At 36.5% G+C, this 19,324-nt stretch overlaps 1 protein-coding gene across 2 annotated transcripts in view; it reads right to left on the reverse strand.

Moving 5' to 3' along the window:
- Positions 1 to 1,664: 1,664 nt before the first annotated feature.
- crim1 (cysteine rich transmembrane BMP regulator 1 (chordin-like)) overlaps positions 1,665 to 19,324 on the reverse strand; it is a 260,051-nt gene continuing 242,391 nt past the window's right edge. The window contains exons 12-17 of one of the 2 annotated variants that reach the window (XM_087288822.1): positions 18,543 to 18,755; positions 15,081 to 15,302; positions 12,570 to 12,758; positions 7,772 to 7,888; positions 5,156 to 5,343; positions 1,665 to 3,251 (exon numbers count right to left, since the gene is read on the reverse strand). In XM_087288822.1, the coding sequence (XP_087144948.1) occupies positions 3,075 to 3,251; positions 5,156 to 5,343; positions 7,772 to 7,888; positions 12,570 to 12,758; positions 15,081 to 15,302; positions 18,543 to 18,755 (1,106 nt within the window). In that variant the 3' untranslated portion in view covers positions 1,665 to 3,074. 2 annotated transcript variants of the gene reach the window in all.

The raw sequence follows: 19,324 nt of genomic DNA on the forward strand, positions 1-19,324 counted from the left end.
TTAAAATAGAGCAGTTTGTAATAACGACAGTAAAATCGGCATATTTCTTAACCGCTATACTCACTATGGCTCATCATTTCAGAAAGGCTTGAATCAACTCACATGGTTTTTTGACTAATGAGCTGTATTTCAGCTTTCTCTGTGTCTGTCTCTATCACTGACGGCTGTTTATCTGACGTAATTTAGGAGAAGCAGATGTGCACGTGGGAGCAGTGGGCGGAAAGAAGCAGCTCAATTGCATTTAAAGCCACAGGCTGCAAAAACAGCTACACTCAGACACCAAAATAGGCATATTTTGGAGGTTATAATAAATTATCGAGTGTATTGAGCTGAAACTTTACAGACACATCCTGAAGACACCAAAGGCTTATCTTAGATCTTGTAAAATTGGTAAATTAGGTGCTTATTAAATCATTTATTATTACTAAAACAATTATTACTAAAACATTCCTTCATAAATTTTTGGTAGCATGTCTACATTACTACTAATACGTTTGTAAGTACTCTATACAATCCAGAATTTTTGAGGAAACTGTTCACAAAACCATTAAGCAGTGACAATTTTGAATTTTTTATAGAATAAAAATTTTCATAAAAACATTTTATTTCATGCAGACTAAATTAAATATGATTTAAAAACCAAGCAAAGTTTGTATTTGAACTGTATTATGTTCTTGAACATACAACTATTTCCTTTTGCCCAGAAGCCTGTTCAGGCCAAAGATAACTACTATACAAATACATGTAATAATTGCTATATTAGCATTGTTTATCATTGTTCATTTTATGCTTTATCAACTGCTGCTTTAAGAGTGTGTGTCCACCAAAGTGTTTTTTTTTCTTAGGCCGAATGTATTTTTTGTAGTTGTTTTTGACAAGGGGCTAAGCTTCCATTTTACACAAATAATGAGAATTTTTGAAAGGTTCCAACAGTTAGAAAAGCATTTTATTTTGAAAAGCGCTGGCATTTTCATGAAACAGTTTTCTAAAATTACTTTGGTGTTCTCGCGCCCTAAATGATGAAGCTCTTTAATGTGAGAGAGATTCTTCTTGGTAAAAACGCAGGGCGAAATTCATTCTGTGGTGTATTTCCCGAAAACAGTGGTTAGCCAACTAAGGTCACAATTTCGTTGTTACAAACATAGTTCATTGATTTGGCATTTCCTAAATTCATCGTTCGAATGAACATTCGCACTTTGTACGTTTGCAACTATACCTCTCGAGCTTTAGTTTGAAGCATAGTAACTAGTTGTGTTCCATTTCCAGTTATCTCCCATGCCCTATTCCTTTCGAATGTTCCAACATTTTAACTTGGAATGATTTATAAATAAAAATTAAAGTCATCTCTCTTAGGTCATCTCTCAATATCCAGCTAATATTGGAATTTTTTAAAATAAAAAATTCTCTAAAGAAATTGCTACTTGACCCCGTTTAGAGCGTCATTAAGGACGTTTACGATATAACTAACATGTTTCAAACAACGGATTTGGAACAGAGCAACTATGGTTTTGGGAAACACTCGTCACTACATCGTCCCAAAGGATGCATCATACCATGATAGTTCAGCCGCGAGTTATGTTGTTGTTTGGGAAACGCACCCCTGATTGACCAAGTATGCAACTTTTTCATTTGTACTGGGCTACTAATGCAATTACAACTTATTATCGGGGTTCATGTAAATGCAGCTTGTATTTATTTATTAATGAAATTTAGTTTGATATACTCTGAAAGTGCACTTTTACAAATAATTATTAAACACACATACATTTCTGAAACTGAGATCAGTGTGTTCGCACAAATCCGTTCTGCCTGCATTTAACAAATAAGGCCGTTTGATTCTGTTCTCTTGGTAAAAGTTTCTCAAAAAGACAAATGACCCTCACTACAGGTTTTCCTCCACATAAAATGAGGTTTAAACAATCAAAGCAACAACAAAAAATCAAAAATAAAAGGAAAAAAAGCAGCACTTGTAAAGCATAGCCTCAAATCCAAACCATTATCTCATTATCTATGTTCGCAACTCTCACATCCTCAGATTTGTTTCAGGAAAAAAATAATATATATTTATATATTTGCTAGGAGTGTCGATCTGCCCTTAGTTGTGGGAGAAAGAACAAATGGTGGTTGTATGATTAAATGGGAAAATGCTCATACATGTAAGAAGAAATACAACATAGAGACCCCCCTCGCATCCTTTAACAGGAAGAACTCATGTCCACAGAGCGACTTGCTCTGATTTTTCCTCCTTTCGTCTTGAAAAGAAAAACAAACTCACGCAGAGGAAATCACAATCTCACAGTAGCATCTCCTACAAAAATGCATCTGTTGCAACAACAACAACAACGACAACAGACTATCTTTCGTCTGGTTTTCCCTCCTGTTTTTCCCTCTGTCAGCTGTGCTCCGTACACAGTCCCGCGTCTCGTCGGTTTCAGGGAAGTGAACGTCCCTCCTCGGCCTCTCGCCTGGTCTGTTTCGGCATCAGGTGCCACAGACAGAGAAGCTTTGGTTCAGAGTTAAGTGTTCACACAAGCACTTGTGTCAAAAAAAAATCATCATCACTCCTAAAATAATTTCTCTCTTTTCCAACCCAAAAAATAGGAATGCAGGAAAAAAATATTGTCGAAAAGAAACGAATAAAACACCCCACCTGTTCTAATCCCAAAGACGTACATTTGACTTCACGACTACCAAAACTTGTGCCATGAAATCTAACGCTCTCTCTCTCACACACACACACCTCTGATTCACAAAAATATTCTGGAAGAGTCCTCTTCAATTTAACTACCACACTCCGTAATGGTTCGTAGGTTACATAGGTGCGGCTTTCATCTCCGGGTGTCGACGTGTGATACATTTTTCGGAGTGACTTATGTGAATATTATAATCGTTATTCGGTATCAGGGGTCTCTTCTCTGACCGCTTAGTTTGGTGGCTTTCTTTGTCCGTCTCTACAGTTTAGTTTTGTTTTTGTTTTTTTAGTAGGTGTCCGTGTGCCGCAAAGGTCTGGCAGCTGAACACAGGCTCAGTCTCTCTCTTTCTCTTTCACTCACGCTCTCTCTCGCTCCTGCTGTTCACGCGGTCTGGTAGAAGTTGTCAGCTTGCAGGTTGTTGTGTTTCTGCATGCTGTAGTAGCCGCTGTATCTCGAGTCGGGATCTGCAATGCGGAGCATGCGCTGCGAACTGTCCACCTGGACCTTCGTCCCCTTCTGGCAGTCCACGTACACCAGCTGGTTGTTGAGACATGTAGACTGTACAGGACAGAAAGAAACTCCACAGTCAGTCAAGTTGAAAGTTTTCACATGCTTTTGCCATTAAAGGCTGGAATCCGCTTGTTAAGTGTGACGTCACGCGAAGCGGCTTCCGGGTCCAAGCGCTCCATTCAAATGAATAGGGAGACTCATGAAATGGTAATAATAAATGTTTACAAAGCGATTTAATGCTTTCGAAAATCACGATGGCAGTATGTATGTCCATGCCTAATATCCGATGGCCAGAAAGTGATTAATTTTTTATAAACTGTTCAATCTTTGGTATTTGTTATGCAGCAAGCCCAGAGATTGTTGTGTACACTATGATTTTATATAAAATTAACTTTAATGTATGATAGGAATAAATGTGATCATAAACGAAGGATTTCTCCACTCAAATGAATGGCAGCTTGGACCCGGAAACAGTATACATACGTCACAAACACGTCACCACTTAACAAGCAAATTGGCTTTACTACTTTTGGCCAGATTTTGCTTTAAAGAGTTGACGCTATACTGTAAAGATATCCATAAATTCAGAGTGCACTGACACTAGGCTATCCGAACCGTGTTCGGGCGCATTCATTTGTTTGTTTGACTAGTGTGAGTGCTCAGTTGTCTGGCCCTAGCTTAGTTGGAAGAGGTGTGCCAGAGTGTAGTTCGGTTGGCGCTTTTGGTGCGGTACACTTCTAGTATGAAGGCAAAGGGGACCTAAGTGATATATATATAATATATATACACAGACACACTAGCCAGTTTATTAGGTACACATGTCCAACTGCTCGTTATCACAAATTTCTAATCAGCCAATCATCTGCTGCAGTTCAAATCGACCATCAGAATGGGGAAGAGATGTGATTAAGTGACTGAATGTGGCATAGAGTATTTCAGAAACTGCTGATGTACTGGGATTTTCACGCACAACTATCTTTAGGGTTTACAGAGAATGGTCCGAAAAAGAAAAAATATCCAATGAGCGGATATTTACCTTGCCTGATCTCATGAGTCTCAATTTCTGCTGCAACATTCAGATGGTAGGGTCAAAATTTGGCATCAACAACATGAAAGCATGGATCCATCCTGTCTTGTATCAACTATTCAGGCTGGTGGTGGTGGCGTAATGGTGTGGGAGATATTTTCTTGGCACACTTTGAACCCATTAGTACCAACTGAGCATCGTGCCAATGTCAGAGCCTACCTAAGTATTGTTGCTGACCGTTTCCATCCCTTTATGACCACAGTATACCCATCGTCTGATGGCTACTTTTACTAGGATAACGTGCCATGTCATAGAGCGCAAATCATCTCAGACTGGTTTCCTAAACATAACAATGAGTTCACTGTACTCAAATAGCCACCACAGCCACCAGATCTCAATCCAATAGAGCACCTTTGGGATGTGGTGGAAAGGGGTAATTCTCATAATCTATTTGCAGCCGACAAATCTGCAGCAACTGCGTGATTCTATCATGTCAATATGAAGTAAAACCTCTGAGCAATGTTTTCAGTGCCTAGTAGAATCTACGCCACAAAGGATTAAGGGAGTTCTAAAGGCAAACGGGGTCCAACCCAGAACTAGTCAGATGTCCCTAATAAAGTGGCTGGTGAGCATATACGTGTATAATTTTTTTTAATTATATGTTGTATTATTTTATTTTTACATTTAACTATGAAGCACAGACAGGAAATTATTGTGCAGAAAAAGGAGAACAGGAAAGTCAAATGATCTCGAACCATGAATCAGACTCAGTTTGCTGTACTGCAGTGCTACAGTGTCAGAGTGCTAGGATACTGCCTCCGATACACCATTCACACTTATGTAAATGAACTAGTGTTAGCTATGTGTTAACACACCCTTAAATTGAGGTTGCATCTATGTAGTGAGCTGTAACATACTGCATTACCTTATTGGGTGTGCGATAGCAAGGGACAGGGATCCACTGCTTCCGCTGGTTGACCAACAGCAAGGCGGCTAGAGTAAGCATCATCATCAAGACTGGTAATGCCACCCATGCCCAATGCAGACCAGCATCTTCACTGGGCAGAGGCGTCTTGCCATCTAGGTAGGGCATCTGCAGACTTCCAAATTCACCTGGAGCCACCAAAAAATATACATTTGATGTTATATTCACACCTGACAGCAGTGACTCGCAGAGCAATGTCTGACTGGGGAGGTGTAGAACAATTCAGAATTGATTTATGCCATGTAAAGTGCAAATACGGCTTGACTGTAAAATACTGCCAGACATCAATGTCAGGATTTAAAGCAAATGCCAGAGCGTTGACAGACAGACTCCCACTCACATCAGCCGTAACTAAAGAAATTCATACAAAATTGAGTTTCAGATTGCAAGTCTAAAGAAACAAACAGTCAGCTTTGTGAAACTCTGGCATTGAAGTTTGCTTCAAGTTACTTTAAAAGTTGCAAAAATGTTCTGGCTAACTCAATAAAACTAGCACATCAAACCATTACACGGGGAAAATCAGAAAAAATTAGAGCTAACCAAAACATGCTAACAGCTTTACTTAAGCTTAAAGCTACATCTACATTACTCCAGATACATTTTCAAACTAACTCTTTTCCTATTTTTTGCCTGGATTTTCTGTAGAAACTGAATTTTTGTCTTTTTTGCTGAGTTTGGCTTTTTAAATTATTAAACACGGGGCTAAGAATTTAGGGGGCTACACTGCAAAAAATGCTTTTCTTGCTTAGATTTTTTGTCTTGTTTCTAGTCTAAATATCTAAAATTTCTTATATCAAGAAGCATTTTCTAAACAAGCAAAACATATTGTCTTGTTTTGAGAAATAATATGCCAATATTAAGTGAGTTTTTCCTTAAAACAAGCAAAATAATCTGCCAATAGGGTAAGCAAAAAAATCTTTTGACGTAAGATTATTTTGCTTACCCCATTGGCGGATTATTTTGCTTGTTTCAAGGAAAAACTCACTTAATATTGGCATATTATTTCTCAAAACAAGACAATATGTTTTGCTTGTCTAGAAAACTCTTCTTGATTTAGGAATTTTTAGATATTTGGACTAGAAACAAGACAAAAAATCTAAGCAAGAAAAGCATTTTTTGCAGTGTAATAGATCTGACTTCAACAGTAGATATATGAACAGTTACAAAAGCTAGAAAAGTTTGAAGACAAACTTTAAGGTGTTTTGAGAAAGCCTCGTCAAAGTTTAGTTTAAATTATTGAAGTAGTATTTAAGAAGTTTAAAACAGTTGGCATAATTTCATATATGTTAGTATGTTTAGTATGGATTGATGGATTGCTAAGGTGTTCTAGGTCGTTACTAAGGTGTTGCTAGATGCTTGCTAAGGTGTTCTAGGGGGTTGCTAAGGTGTTGCTAGGTGCTTGCTAAGGTGTTGCTAGGGTGTTCTGAGTGGTAGCTAGGCAATTGCTCAGGCATTGCTATATAGTTGCTAAGTTGTTGCTAGGGTGTTTTGAGTGATTGCTAAGGTATTGCTAAGCAGATACTAAGGTGTTCTAGGTGGTTGCTAATGTGTTGCTAGGTGGTTGCTAAGGCCTGGTTTTAGCTGGACAGGCTGGGAGATCACAGCAATTAAGAAATTAAGTTATTGCATCTTAATAACATCATCAGAAATTAAGTTATTGCATCTTAACATGTACTTCTCAAGGTATGGTCACAAGGAATCCTGCTTCAGAAATAACTTATCTCCCTCAGTCATCTTTCCATCAAGCAAGATTTGGTTGACGTCACCAACCAGAGGTGGCAGTAATGCACTAAAAACTTTTGTTGTCGAAAACCGTTAAACAGGAAGAAGAAGAAATCATCATTCTTGCCATCATATGGAATTACTTTCACCGCCTAGACACCGGCCTCACAGCTCCGTGAATGTCGGTGCCATCACTTATTGATCCGGGGTCTGTAAATGTAGCTTGTGTGAACGCTACTGCGCTACTTGACTAATAAAATAGCTACGCTACTAAAAAGCAATTTGATTAGAAAGTATCGACGCTATCACTATGCTACTGAGAATTGTAGTTAAGCTAGAAGCGTCACTACTTGTAACAACGCTACTGCCCAACACTGGTATGTCTAATGTAAAGTCAATGGCAAATTTTTTTAACAATGGAAGTCTATGGGACAGTTGCTAGGGTGTGGCTAGTAAGTTGAAAGATCATCAGTGATGCCGATTGGTTGTCTGATTTGAATGAGTCCAAACTTAGATCTGTAGGAGATTCTGAAACAAAGTTATGAGGTCACAAGGTTTGGTCCAATGTTAAGTCAGTGGGACATTTCCGAAATTTCCGGGTCAGTTTTCAGAATACCGTAAGTCGGACCAGTTGAAAAAGATATAGCAACCCGAGTCAGACCAGTTTGGAGGTTTGGAGTAAGTTTGGTGGTTGTAGAATGAATGGTTTAGGAGGAGATGCATATAGAAATCTAGTCTCAGAAGAAGAAGAAGAATATTAAGTGTATGTAGTATAACAGTGTGTTGGCTTTCTCAAGTCACCATAAATATATTGTGTTGTACTCCCAAACGTACCTCTAAACTGTGGCATAACATCATTTTCGCTGTGAGTGGGCCAGGCTGGCTGATGTCTAGACTTGTCTCCTCGTTGGTCCGTCTTCTCGATGGGCACATTCGTAGGAGCGTAACTCTCTGTAATGATAACATCACAGACACAGAAGCACAATGAGAGAGAGAGAAGAAGAGCGTGTGAGAAGAGAGCACATCATATAAATCCTAACTACATTAAGAGGAGAGTTGCGAAGTGCCCTCTCAGAACAAGCGGAATGGGGTCAGTGTGAAATTGCGGGTCGTCGGCTAATTAAAAGCTCATCTTCAGAGCTGTGTCTTGGAGTGGGAGAAAGCACCGAAGGGTGAGTGATTACCCAGAATGCACACGACACTACTCTCAACCCCCTTATTGATCCCGAGCCAAGTGACACAGCAATAAAGAGGGCCGTGATCAATGACATTATCTCCCAAATGCAAAGAGAGCTAATTTAGCCTCTGTCCAACTCCGACTTAATCAATCCTTTTAAATGATTCATCTCAACGAGTCCGTATTTAGACGAAAGACCCATTCAATTAGAGAGAATGTTCTAAGTAAACACTGCTGTATGAGAGCCAGACAGAGAGAGAGACAAGCAGATTAAGAGAAAGAGAGAGAGAGAGAGAGAGAGTGAAAAACGAGAGAGAGACAAAACTACAGACAGCAAAATGGCAGGGTGCTTGAATCAGAGATACTGGCATTATTCATTGTGAAGAAGGCTCTTGTTGTTTTCATCAAAAAAGAGCATAGAATTAGGAAATTAAGCAGGATTAAGAGGGATAGTTTACCCTGAAACCTAGCATTTATTCATTATTCACACACCTTCAAGTGGTTTCAAACTTCTTTTGATACTGAACACAAAAGGAAATTGTGAATAATTCTGGAAAATTGATGCAATGGTAGCATTAGCATCCATAGTTGCAGGGAAACAACACTAGGAAAGTCAATGGCTACTGGTTTCCAACATTCTTCAAAATATCTTCTTTTGTGTTCGACTGAAGAAAGGAACTCAAACAAATATGAAACTGCTTGAGTCTGACTAAACAATGAACAAATGTTATTTCTTTTGGATGAAATATCATTGTTGCTTTAATAATAACACAGGGTAGGGCTTTATTTTATCAATAAGGATTTGATTGGACAGCAAAAAGTGGTTAACTTAGCTAAATGTATTGCCCCTTAACCACCCCCCCACCCCCAACCCCACCTGTGGCCTTGGCTGCATCAGAAAATAAATACAATGTCTCTAAAATGTTTCTAATTTACTTGAACCTCTTCAGAACCAAATTATGTTCCAAGTTTATGTTGCAAGTTTTAATAAAAGTATGTTTTCACAGTTTGTAAGGCTACTAAAAATGAGACCAAATTATAATAATAAAAATGCATTGAAACATAATTGCTGGTATAATCTCAAATTTTTTTTCTAAATCACAAACATTTACATTGTAACATTTTTACTTTAATTTTTAGGTTTTTGTTGTATCGATTGCATCTTGTTTATAACAAACTTTATCTTCATCTTCCTCATCACTGCACAGTATGTCCACGTTTAAGATATTTCCATTCTCTATATGTTCAAGAAGATCTGTATATTCTGCATATGAAATTGTTTCAGCAATAATTTAGTTTATATATATTTAATATTCAATATATAGTTCAATCAGCCTTACTGGAGATTTAATTTAGGATTTAATTTGAAGCCATTGTCCTAAATAACAGACATATTTAAAAACAAATCCTGATCTAAAGCTTGCAATGTTACAAAAAACATTTAAACTTTAATAAGGGAGTGCAATCCCTCTTTTTTTTACATACAATCTCTGAAATATTGGCAAACATATCAATAAATCTGAATAAAAACATTTTAAATGTGTCTTACGTCTGTGTCTGGAGTGAAGTAATGCCATGCTGTTTTTCAGGGTAGTGGACTTTTTTCGAATTACAACATGCCGAGCCTTACTGCCATTTGATTGGATGACAGTCGTGCACTGTCATGGACTGCAGGCTTTAAATTAGATGAAATGCTCAGGAACCACAAGAAACTGACATGTGATTTCCATTGTAATGGACACAGGGTCCGAAGGGGTTAATTCTTTAAAACTTTTAGTTAAACTTAGTTTAACTGTAGGGCAACAAGAGTTCAGTTCTGCTTAAAGTATCTGTCAAACACATAAGAATCCTAAATGAAGTTGAATACTTAAGCCACGCTTAAATTCATGAATATGAAAAATGCATGAACTGCATCACATTAAAGAAAGAAGGACAGCACAGGAAGAATCTCAAGCAAGAACACCTTTGTTAAAAAGTGAGCTCATCCCAAAATGAAAACTGTTATGAATTTCTCACCATCATGTCATTTAAATCTCCTCAGACCTTTGTTCATGTTCATAACACAAAACAAGATACTTTAGATGAAATCCAGACAACAATGGTCCTGAGATGTTTAAAGAGGAACCTAACATAACCTGACATAAATGCTGCGTCCCAATTCGCATACTTATACAACGCCCAAAAAGTGTGTACTTTGTTGTGAAGGAAAAGTATATACTAGTGTGCAACATAAGAGTATGCAAGCTTTGAGACATACTACTTCCTCATTAACAGATCGTTATGTTGCTTAGTAACATCCCTTATCAATCATGACACATCTTACACGTTTCCTATATATTTAACTACCTTATTAGAGAATCAGCAACAGGCTAATCTGCCATTCGTGAGTCTTTCATGCAGAGAAATCTCCTCAGGTCTTTGGATATTTATGCATTCAGATGTTAATGTCCAAACATATCTTGATATAAGTTCAAATTGTTGTTGCATATGAAATAATGCAGTTTAAATATTTTCCAGTTGGCTAGATATTATTTAATAATCATTCAAACAACTTTACAGAAGCCTCTCTACTTGACAGTTGCCATGTTTGTAGCTTATTTACACTTTTGACCAGATCCAATTCATATCCAGCGCACAATGTATTGTGGGCAATATGAGCAGTTAAGCCTACTTTCCACTGTACACGACAAACGACAAGCGACAGACCGGAAGTCGTTCATTACCAATGGAGAGTAGTCTGGGAGCTGCGTAAAGTTACGATCATCTCCGTATGCAGAAAATTCGGATCCGATTTGAGCTGCGAATCCATTGAAATATTTGAACTCCTGCGACTAAACCGTATGTGACCGGCCGACCGGATGTGATGTATTCCAGTCTTTTACAAGCCGGTCAGTGCGCGCGAAATGAGAAATAGTACTTTTTAGTAGTTAAAATTTGAATTAGAAAAATTATATATTAACAAAAAACACTGTTGTTCATAAATGTAATAAAAATATAATTTTTTATGTTTTCTCAACATCCCCCCCAATATTTTAGCAGTCTATGAGTTTCTATTATTCATTCATTCATTCAACCATGGTAAACGCAAAGAATAAAGGCTCTTGCTTTTGCACTCTTTTATTGCGGACACTGTGAGAACAGCTTCTCTCCCATGGTGCACGTCAGAACTGAAAATTCAGTGCGACTGCCAGAAGGGGGCGTATTCCGACAGTCATGCCCAAATGTTATGTGCAGTGGAAAGGCAGCTTTATAGTATGGACACTTCTGCACTTCGAATTTTCAGAAATAGTAATCCATCCGGGAGCCTTTGGCATTCTCTTTTCAATATACTATGGTTTGGGACATAATAATTCTATTTTTGAATACTGTTTAGGACGTATAGTATGCGAATTGGGACGCAGCATTTATATGACTTCAGTGATTCAATTGTAATCACATCAAGCTACAAGAATTCTTTTGTGTGGCAAAACCTGCAAAAATAGTTTTGCTTGCCTGTCTTCTGCATCAAATCGGTCAATATGATGATATTTACAACTGCGCTGCTGAGTCTAATGGCAATGTGTTGTATTGCCCATTGTAAACACACTCCCCGATGAACTGGTGACAAAGAGAAGACAAAGTCAAACAAAGTAAATTTTAGTTTTTTTTTTGTGCTCAAAATTGTTCTTTGAGCTTCGTATGATCAAAGCCAAATCACTAAATTCAAATGGAAGGTTTTGACAGTGTTTTTGGTTCATTTTCAAAACTTTTAATGTCTCTGTTGCTGTCTATGGAGCATCAGACAGCTCATTTGAAACACCTTGGTTTGTCTTCCAACCCAGCAGGCGCACAGCATCATAAGACGTTGATTTTAGGCTAGATTTAGGTTGTGATGTCAGGAGACCAAAATTCAATGTCTAGCCAGCGTCTAAGGACAGCATTATTTTGACGTTCAATAGCGATGTTAAATGACGTTGATATTTGGTTGATTTTAGGTTGTGTTGGAAAGTGACCAGAATTCAACATCAAGCCTTGTCAACGTTACAACATCTTAAAGCACTGTCATATTGACGTTAAATACTGACATTTATTTGTCAGGTATGGCAACCAAAATTCAATTTCTGATAGACGTTATTGTTGTAACATCCACACAATGTCAAGCTGTAACATCATTAGACAGTGATACTTAGTTGTTTTTAGGTGGAAAGTGACCAATGCAGAGTGAGTTATTAATAACAGAATTTTCAATTTGTGTTGTCTAACCCTTTAAGTAACAAAAGTGACTATTTCTGAGAGAGGTCAACCATTATTTGTGTGATTTAAATATTTCATCTTGGCAATGAAACTCAAATTAAGCCATTTACAGTAAACCAGCAATGTGTTTACCACACAGATTGACCGTCCTGTCCTTCAGTCTGTTCTACTCTGATCATCTGATCTAATCTGAATGTGAACACACATCGCATAAGCCCTGACCTGGACACATGGGGCAGCAGCTGCCCTCCACAGTGAGCGGCTGATGGCAGGGTAAAGCAGGACAGCTGACGGTGGAGCACAGAGTCTGGCCTTGCAGGCAGTAGCAGTGAGTGCAGCTGTCAATGTCCCATCGCTCCTCGTCCATGTACGTCTTCCCGTTGAAATGACACACAGCCCTCGGCGTAGCATCTGGTAAGGAGGTAGGAGAAACACTCGGTCAGTCGGACCTATCAGTAAACCCCACCCCTAAAAGGGAGATGAGCCAATGGCAAAGGAGTATTATTTGCAAGGGGATTTTAGTGCCATAGTGAAACATTCGAAGATTGGTTTGATAGGGGTTTAATCTCAAAAAGTGTTACTCAACCACTACCTGGAAGACCACCAACACTGCATATTCTGTATGTCTCCTTTTCTTTCACTCCCATTACGGGTGTTTTAGTCTCTGTTAATCAGCTGATGAACTGAATCAGGTGTGTTTGCTTAAGGAGACATGGAAATGTGCAAAGCTGGTGGTCCTCCAGGAGCGTGGTTGAGAAACACTGCACAAAAATTTTTAAACAATATACCTAGGGTACTTATAACCCTAATTTCTGGTCTCCTGAGAGGATGGGAAATAGTTAATTTTATTTTTTATTAACCAAGTCAAATGAGACTATTTAAGACCTCTAAGAGAAGATTATTAAACCATATTGGTAAAGATAATTAATGAATAAAACTTTTGTAAAATTTTTTTTTTTTTTAAGATTTATTGCTGGTGATTGGATGGGTTTTGGCCCTATTGGGTAGCTTTACATGGACAATGGAAAATGATGATCAGTTTAAAATTATTATTAAGTTCTACAAAAATATACTTTACCAGTGAATTTAAGAATTTTTAAGGCCTAAAATAATTTATTTTTTTTAAATTTAAGACATTTTAAGACTTTTTTAGACCCAGTAGACACCCTGATTATTTAACAACAGTATATGTATGTATTCAACTCTGCTAACGTCAATGTTGTATGTAACTGTTATGTCTTAAAGAAATTTGTGACCATAACAACCATACTCTGACACTTTTCTTGCTTGCATTGTGATCTGTAATCTCTTGCTTTGAAGTTAATCTTGTTAACCGCAGTATTTATTTTAAAGATGCCATAGAATGCTTGTTGAAAAACTGAAGAGCTGGAGAAATGTTGTATTTTAGCTAGGAGGAGTGAGCTCTCATTATGCCACCAGAGTGACCTATAGGCTACAATATATATAAATATATATATTTAGATGAAGTCAAAATTATTAGCACCCTTTTGAATATTTTTCTCTTTTTTAAATATTTCCCAAATTATGTTTAACAGAGCAAAGAAATGTTCACAGTATGTCTGATAATATTTTTTTCTTCTGGAGAAAGTCTTATTTGTTTTATTTCGACTAGAATAAAAGCATTTTTTTTTATTTTCTAACACCATTTTAAGGACAACATTATTAGCCCCTTTAAGATTTTTTTTTTCGATAGTCTACAGAACAAACCATCCTTATACAATAGTTTGCCTAATTACCCTAGCCTGTCTAGTTAATCTAATTAACCTAGTTGAGCCTTTAAATGTCACTTTAAGCTGTATAGAAGTGTCTTGAATAATATCTAGTCAAATATTATTTACCGTCATCATGGCAAAGATAAAATAAATCAGTTATTTGAGATGAGGTATTAAAACTATTATGTTTAGAAATGTGTTGAAAAAAATCTTCTCTCCTTTATACATATATATGAAAACACAAGCAGGAACCAATATCAACCTCTGTCTAAACAAATCAGTTATGTACATAAGTTTAGTGTTGTTTTTTCACTCTGGAAAAAAATCATAGTAACAGCTGAATGATATGACACGATACATAAATGTGCATTAAACATTTAATGTTCAGCAATTTGCATGTGCTTGTTACTTCATTACAAAAATATGCAGCAAATTTCCCAATGTACACATTAAACTAACATAAGATACAAATAAACAGACCTTATGCTTCTTTGGGGTGGCGCTGAATAAACTTATTATCCATATATCTTGCGTTGTACATATATATTGTTGTAATCTCAATAGAAAACATTGTGGCCAATCAAATTCTACGTATGGTGTGCATGCTAATAATCCTGTGTGATTCATCAGTCTGTGTTTTGTTCTGACTGACTTGTTTTTCACCAGGATTTTATACTCACAGGATTTACATGAGATTGGGGAAACAATGGTGTTTGAGGCCCACTGTATGTCATTTCCATGTAGTGAACTCTTATTATTCAGCTATGTCTAGGTATTTTCAAACGATCATTCTATGGCTCTATTAAAATCTTTGATACTGTATATCCCTCAAAGTTCCCATTAATGCTCCTCGTCATCCTTTTGTTTTCAAAATTGTATTAAAACCATTCTAAGACAAAGCTTTCATACTGATAGCTGACATTTTAAGACAGATACTAAATGAGTGGGGCTTATCGACGGGCCAATTGGGTTGTCTGATCTGGGGGACAGATTTACATACCTAGACAGTACGGGCAGCATTGGCCCTTTCTGAGCACGGGTCGGGCACAGTTGACTGGTGGGCAAGACTCAGAGAAGCAGCTGATGGCTCCGTCTAGACACACACAGCTAGAGCAGACGTTGGGCTTCCAGGACTCAGCCGCCAGGAAGATATCACCATCCTCATTTCTGCAGTAGCTGGGCATGCTGTCATTACTGGGTGTCTGAGGTGTGACTGGATCATCTGGAGAAAGAAAGACATACATCAGCTTTTATTTACTTTTTTAAAATCTATTTTATTAATTTAAAGTTCTTAAAGGTCCCATGAAATAATAATAAAATTTTTTTTTAGATGTTAGCATCAGTATTGTTAGTTTTTAGAATATCTATAAGCTACTGCACACCACAACAGTGACAACATTTGCATTTAGGAGATATAAAACTGATATAAACATGTAAAGCTTGTAGTCACTTCAGCCTAAATGGATCAACAGTTATATTAACATAACCTCATACTTGAGTTTCTCATCAAATCGTGACCAATCAAACTCTCTAGTACCTGACATGCCCCGCCCCCTTCAAGACGTTTTACATTTGATGTGCTTGATCTCAAGCACTCTCACTGGCAGAACTGTGATGAAAACGAAACGCTATTGGCTGTTTTTAAAAAGGGGAGGAGCTACTTTAAGATGTTACATCAAATATTGATTAAAATGCATATTTCAAAGCCCTCAATAACACCTTAATAAAAATAATTCACCAAAAAGATAATTCTGGAACATTGGGTTGGTTAGTTAGTTAGTTATTTAATTTATTTATTTAGTTTATTTGTTTATTTATTTATTTTTTTATAATTTTATTTATTTATTTGTTGTTTATTGATTTAGTTTGTTTATTTTATTAATTTTATTAATTAATTAATTTATTTAATTATTTTTATTATATTATTTTGTTTATTTCATTTATTTATTTATTTTATTTATTTGTTTATTCATTTATTTTTTTTACAATTTTTACTTTAGTTATATATTTAATACTTATTTATTATTATTTAATATAATTTTTAAATTTAATATAATTTTATTATTTAATTAAATTTAATTAATTAATTTATTATTATTAATTTTCTTATTTATTAATTAATTTATTTTTATCTAATAATTTATTTATTTATTTATTTTGGTGAACACAAAAGATGATATTTTAAAGGATGTGACTGATTAAGCAATTGCTGGTTCTTGTTGACTTTCAAATTATGGAGAATAAAACAAATACTATGGAAGTTATGGGGACCCAGATGAAGAATTGTTAAAATATAATCGGTGTTGAGCAGAAGACAGAAATTCTTAGAGACTTAGAGCAACTTGAGGTTTAGAAAATGATGACAGAATTGTAATTTTTGAACTACCCCTTTTAAAAACAGTAAAACAGTGAAAAAGTTGAACTTCCAAAAAAACCTACTTTGACTAAAACACATAACTCAAGCTCAAACAGTCCGAGTTTGAAACAAATCTACATCTCTCCGTCGTTTCATTTACAAACTTGAAAATGATTTCAGGATTGTTGGGAACATTTTCAACAGCAAAAGAAAGTTTGCTGTAACATCCTCTGAAATGTGCATCCATTGTGTTTCCTTTGTCATCTTCAGCTCCGAGTGTTGATCATGCACTCCTGAGTCATGCAGTATTCATCATTTCCACCAAACGCATGCATTATGCACAGTCACTTTTAGTTAACTTTACTCCCTTCATAGGTGTCTCATGCCACTATGCTCCAAAAGTTCTCACAGTAATGTATCTTTTAAATAAATAAAGCTTTTGCAGCTCCCTTGATTCTCCTTGTACAACATCCAAATATCACAGCTACTTTCCGTGACCTCTTTTTGTCAGCTTTGAAACTGCAAGGTCCCCTGAAGTACCTTGAACTGCGAAACTTTGTTTAGATCTGCAATGTAATTTCAACCGAAGCATAAAGAGAAGGTGGGAGATATCAAGAAGCTCCTCCCCTCTTTTTTTTAAAACAGCCAAGGCGTTGCCGAATTGCATTGGGGATCAGTCGGCGCTGCTTCAGTGGCGTCGCTCGCTACAGAAGTTGGGACTTTCTCAACTTTTCAAGCGTCGACGGAAGAGTCCGCTGATCAGGTCATTGATAGGGTGTTCTAAGTGGTTGCTAAGGTGTTGCTAGGGTGTTCTGAGTCGTTGCTAAGGCTATGCTAGGTGGTTGCTTGGGTGTTGCTAGGTAGTTGCTAAGGTGTTCTAAGTAGTTGCTAGGCAGTTACTTACATGTACATTACATTAATTCATCTAGAATGAATTAGTATGTTGCTAGCACAAATTAGCATGTTATTAGCATGAGTTTAGTATAAATTCGCAAGTTGGTAGCTTGTTTTTAAGAAAATTTAATTTAGTATGAATTAGCGGGTTGCTTGTACATTTATACTAAGAAATAGCATTGAGTTAGCTTGTATGATTAGTATGTTTGTTAGGATGTTTTTGGTATGGATTGGTATGTCGTTAGTATGGATTAGTATGTTGTTAGTATGTCCAATGTAAAATTAAAGGTAGTTTTCTTTTTACAATGGAAGGCTATAGGACAGTTGCTAGGGTGCCGTAAGTGGTTGCTAGGGCGTGGCTAGTAAGTAGAAAGGTTATGAGTGATTGGCCGATTGGTAGTCTCAGTTAAATTAACTCAAACTTAAGCCTGTATGACAGTCTGGTGCAAAGTTATGAGGTCACAAAGTTAGGTCCAATGTTAAGTCAATGGGACTTTTCCAAACTTTCTGGGTCAGTTTTCGGAAAACCGAAAGTGGGATTAGTTGCAAAGGATATAGAAACTTAATTCAGTATAGTCTGGAGGTTTAAAGTTAGTTTGGTGGTTGTAGTATGAACAATCTCGGAGGAGATGCGTTCTTAAAATAGTCAAAGAAGAAGAAGGAGCATAGTGTGTTTCCTTTCTCAAGCCACCTTAACAAGACTTCATTTACACCAATGATAAGAATTTACACCATCTGAATAATTTATTATGTACAGTATACAGTAGTGCATTTAGTTCCATTGACCGTGTGTATTTGGATGGTGTACTGGTTCCTCCATTCATTCTTATTAATAATAATAAAAATGAGTAGTTTTGATTAATTTAAGACGGCTGTTTGATTAACTCACAAGTTTATTAACTTAATGTAATAGTTATTACAAATTTAGGTGGATTGAATATAAAACAACTGTCCCCCGAAAAACTAAGAATTGTGTTGTATCATTTCACTTTAAATCAGTAGTTTGAATAAGCAACAAAAGTCATCATTCTAAGTGTTGTTCTACATTTAGATTTACTTTTAGAGCTCAATCTTTATATTTATCTTTATAGTTGCCACGCGTGGTATGAACAACCCTTTATAGATGACTTTAACACCAACATATTTATAATCACACCCTAAAAATTGTCAGTTTGATTTGAGGGAGAATAGATGTTTTGGTTGACAGCTCACCTGGACAGTGTGGGCAGCAGGAGTCCTGTGTTCTGATTGGGCTGTGGCAGAGAAGAGGCGGGCAAACCTCGGTCTCACACAGCACTCGGCCGCTGTGGCAGGTGCACTGAGTGCAGGAGTCGATGTTCCACGTCTCTCCCTCAACAAAATACTCTCCGCCTGGAGCCAAACACACTGACGCCTCACTCAGCTCGGGTTTATGGGAACTGGACTCTTCTGGGAGAGATAATCAGAGTTTTACTTATCAATGCTTTAAAGAGATCAAACTGTAAAAACAATGGCAGTCAATAACTGAAGTGTTTTTAAGAATCTTCTGTTTACAGCAATGTAACATTTATTTGAAATTTAAAAATTCTAAATATATACAGTTAAAGTCTGAATTATGAGCCACCGTTTATTTTTTTCCCCAATTTCTGTTTAACCTTAGAGAAGATTTTTTCAACACATTTGTAAACATAATAGTTTTAATAACTTATTTCTAATAACTGATTTATTTTATCTTTGCTATGATGACTGTAAATAATATTTTACTTGATATTTTTCAAGACACTTTTATACAGCTTAAAGTGACATTTAAAGGCTTAACTAGGTTAATTAGGTTAACTAGGCAGGTTAGAGTAATTAGGCAAGTTGTTGTTTAACAATGGTTTGTTCTGTAGATTATTGAAAAATATAGCTTAAAGGGGCTAATAATATTGACCTTAAAATGGTTTAAAAAAATTAAAAACTGCTTTTATTCTAGCCAAAATAAAACAAATAAGACTTTCTCCAGAAGAAGAAAT

This window comes from Danio rerio, chromosome 17 (assembly GCF_052040795.2).
Source record: "Danio rerio strain M-AB ecotype USA chromosome 17, GRCz13ab, whole genome shotgun sequence".
NCBI classification, from domain to species: Eukaryota; Metazoa; Chordata; class Actinopteri; order Cypriniformes; family Danionidae; genus Danio; species Danio rerio.